Source organism: Diprion similis, chromosome 6 (genome assembly GCF_021155765.1).
Source record: "Diprion similis isolate iyDipSimi1 chromosome 6, iyDipSimi1.1, whole genome shotgun sequence".
NCBI classification, from domain to species: domain Eukaryota; kingdom Metazoa; phylum Arthropoda; class Insecta; order Hymenoptera; family Diprionidae; genus Diprion; species Diprion similis.
In genome coordinates, this window is record NC_060110.1 from 24,893,802 (window position 1) to 24,896,521 (window position 2,720).

Genomic DNA, 2,720 nt, shown 5'->3' on the forward strand with positions numbered 1-2,720 from the left:
ATCTACAAATCTCTCTCTGTCTATATGTACATGTATAACATTTAATAAAACGGGAGATCACCGAGTATTTTAGTTTTAAATATAATATCCTTCGTATACGACGAAATAATATTAAACTTCTATACGTGCAACGTTCTACATAATATTATATTTACACATATTACGCGTCAATTATACTTGATTCGAACCAGCATCTATTGCCGCGAGTTCCGTTTATACCGCAAAGGTTTAAAAGTCCCATTTCGACCCTTTCAACCATTATCACTGGTCATTAAAAACCGCAAAGCGGCGCAATTCCCGCCCTTCACAGTGCATAACAGCAACGGAAAAAACCCAAGCACCGCCAAATTGCCAGATTCAGCAGTGCCTCGCCATCAGATTTGTTGTCGGTTTAAGCGGGTAGCTTCGAAGGATCGTAAGGGTGGCCAGCGCGCAGTGCTTGCTAGCGTTGGTGCAACAAGGGTGGCGAGTGCGGGGAATGAGGTTCGGGGCTGCTGCCGGGGGACGCGGTGGTGGACGGCGTTTGGCTAAGGGGGGCCGAGGGTGGCTGAGGAAGGTGATGCCGCTGCTGCTGGAACCGGCGTTGCTGCTGCTGCTGTTGCTGCTGCTGCTGCTGTAGAACGGCCTGTTGCTGCTGGTGCTGTTGATGAGCGGCGAGGCTCCTCAACGTCGAGTAAAAGTCGTTGTAAGCCCCGGCGGCGGCGGCTGCGGAGGTCGCGACGCTCGCCGGCGGCAGACTCGCGGGGTGGTAAGCCGAGGTCGGGGCCTGGAGGAGCCGTTCCATCGAGAAGGCTCCGTGAGCCGGAGACGCGGCGGCCGCTGGAAGAGGCTGCGGCTTGCAGGGTAGATTCGCGGAGGCGGCTGCCCCCGGCAAAAGACTCGCAGGGTAGCCAGATGGCACGGAATAGGGCCCGGCGCGGTGGAGGTAGGGCAAGGCGTAAAGGGACGGCGGCCAGGCGGGGGCGACGTAGGGCGAGTGGTTGAGGGCAGGATAAAGGCCGTTGAGTCCGGTGAGGCCGTTGAGGCCGCCGAGGACGACGCTGCGCTTGAAGGCGGCGAGCCTGGAACGGGAGGCGGCGGTCGTTCGCCGTCTGAGCTTGCCGGTCGTCCCGCCGATGAAGACGTCTTCGCTGCTCGGGTCGAGCATCCAGTAGTTGCCCTTGCCGGGGTCGTCGTAGTGTCGCGGCACCTTGACGAAACACTTGTTCAAGGAGAGGTTGTGCCTTATCGAGTTCTGCCAGCCCTGCTTGTTGTCGCGGTAGTAGGGAAAGTGGCGCATTATGTACTCGTATATGCCGTTAAGGGTGAGCCGCTTCTCCGGACTCTGTCGTATCGCCATCATGATCAGGGCGTTGTAGCTGTACGGCGGCTTCTCCGACTTCTTCTTGTCTTCCGCGTCCCGCGCGTCCTGATCCTTCCTCGATCCCGGGCTGCCCCCGGGACCGCCACCCGAACTTCCTCCCGAGCTACCCCTCGAACAGTCCAACGGCGGCGTATCGGCACCGTCGTATCCAGTCACGTCCAGGTCACTACCCTCGTCCGTGTCGTCGGCGGTCGCATCCGGCACCGGACTCGAGGACTGGCTCGTCGGCGTGAGGCTTTGCGGCGCCGGCGTCACGGCACAAGCCTCCGGGAGGATGCTGCGGATGCTGAAGTTCGACTTGAGGGTGGCCCTAGGGGGCGGCAGCGACACGGTCACCGTGTGCTCGCCGGATCCCTCCATGTTCACCATCTCCTGCACCTCCTGCGTCGTATTTCCGGCGCACTTTCACACCTACAGTCGTAGGCAAGGGTCTCAGGGCCCGGATCAAACAGTCCGCATCGACACTCGCACACTTTCCTGCGCAGGTGACTGCGTCGGTGAATATATACGCGTTATTTTCCGGTAAAGAAACACTTCTGCCGAGTCGTACCGTCCCATTCACCGAATCACACGAGCCAACCTTTAGGCGACTTGTCACTGAGCGATGTGCCAAATAAAAAAACAAAAAAACCACTTCCACGGAGAAAGGTTTTCAACGTACTATGCAACCAGTCTCCGTTTCCTGTTTCCTCTCACTTTTCTTTCAAACTCGTTTTCTCGAAGAATCGATCCGCTTCTCGGTAGGTATACGCGTAAGTCGAAGGCGAACGATGGCGAAGCGAACAGTAGAAGCGTCAACACGACTCTGCCGTCGCCCCGCGTCTGGGGGGGAGTTATATACCGTTGGGTCGCACCGCCCCCGAGGGTTTCGAGCCCGCCCAGGCGTCGCGACGCACCAACTGAGGGATCGTCCAGGCCGCCGGACTCCGCGTCGACGCCCTCTTCGCCCTCACGTGTTTGCGCCCAATGTTTGACATCAAACAATGCAAACAGAAGAGAGGAAAGCAGCCAGCCAGCGGTGGGGACCCTATAGACCCTTCATCCGTTCCTGTCCTGCGCCCAGCGTTCGGTCCTGGAGGGGGGGAAGGGGGGGGGGGGGGGGGAAGAAGGAACCAGGCCTTTGAGCGTCAACCTCGAGGCGCGCAGACGCGTCCAAGGAAGACAAACAGATCATCAGCCTTTCGACGTTGTTGAATCGCAACCGCGTTTTCCCACCCTCGGCTTACACCCTTCGTTCATCTCCTTTTATCGTGTACACAACTTGCGTGTACGTATATTTGTTCTACGACGTATACATATATATATATATACATATATATAGGTATATATGGTTTATTGTCAGGCTTACGAAAGGTTC

At 57.2% G+C, this 2,720-nt stretch overlaps 1 protein-coding gene across 1 annotated transcript; it reads right to left on the bottom strand.

The window, feature by feature from the left end:
• Nucleotides 1-348: 348 nt before the first annotated feature.
• On the bottom strand, nt 349-1,870 carry LOC124407216 (fork head domain transcription factor slp2-like). The gene has a single exon (XM_046883115.1). It carries the CDS (start codon nt 1,730-1,732, stop codon nt 443-445), a length of 1,290 nt encoding a protein of 429 aa, XP_046739071.1. The 5' UTR covers nt 1,733-1,870; the 3' UTR covers nt 349-442.
• Nucleotides 1,871-2,720: the final 850 nt, after the last annotated feature.

Bases quoted from the DNA above. Each gene is read 5' to 3' on its own strand.
- LOC124407216 (XM_046883115.1), bottom strand. From the start codon at position 1,732: ATGGTGAACATGGAGGGATCCGGCGAGCACACGGTGACCGTGTCGCTG.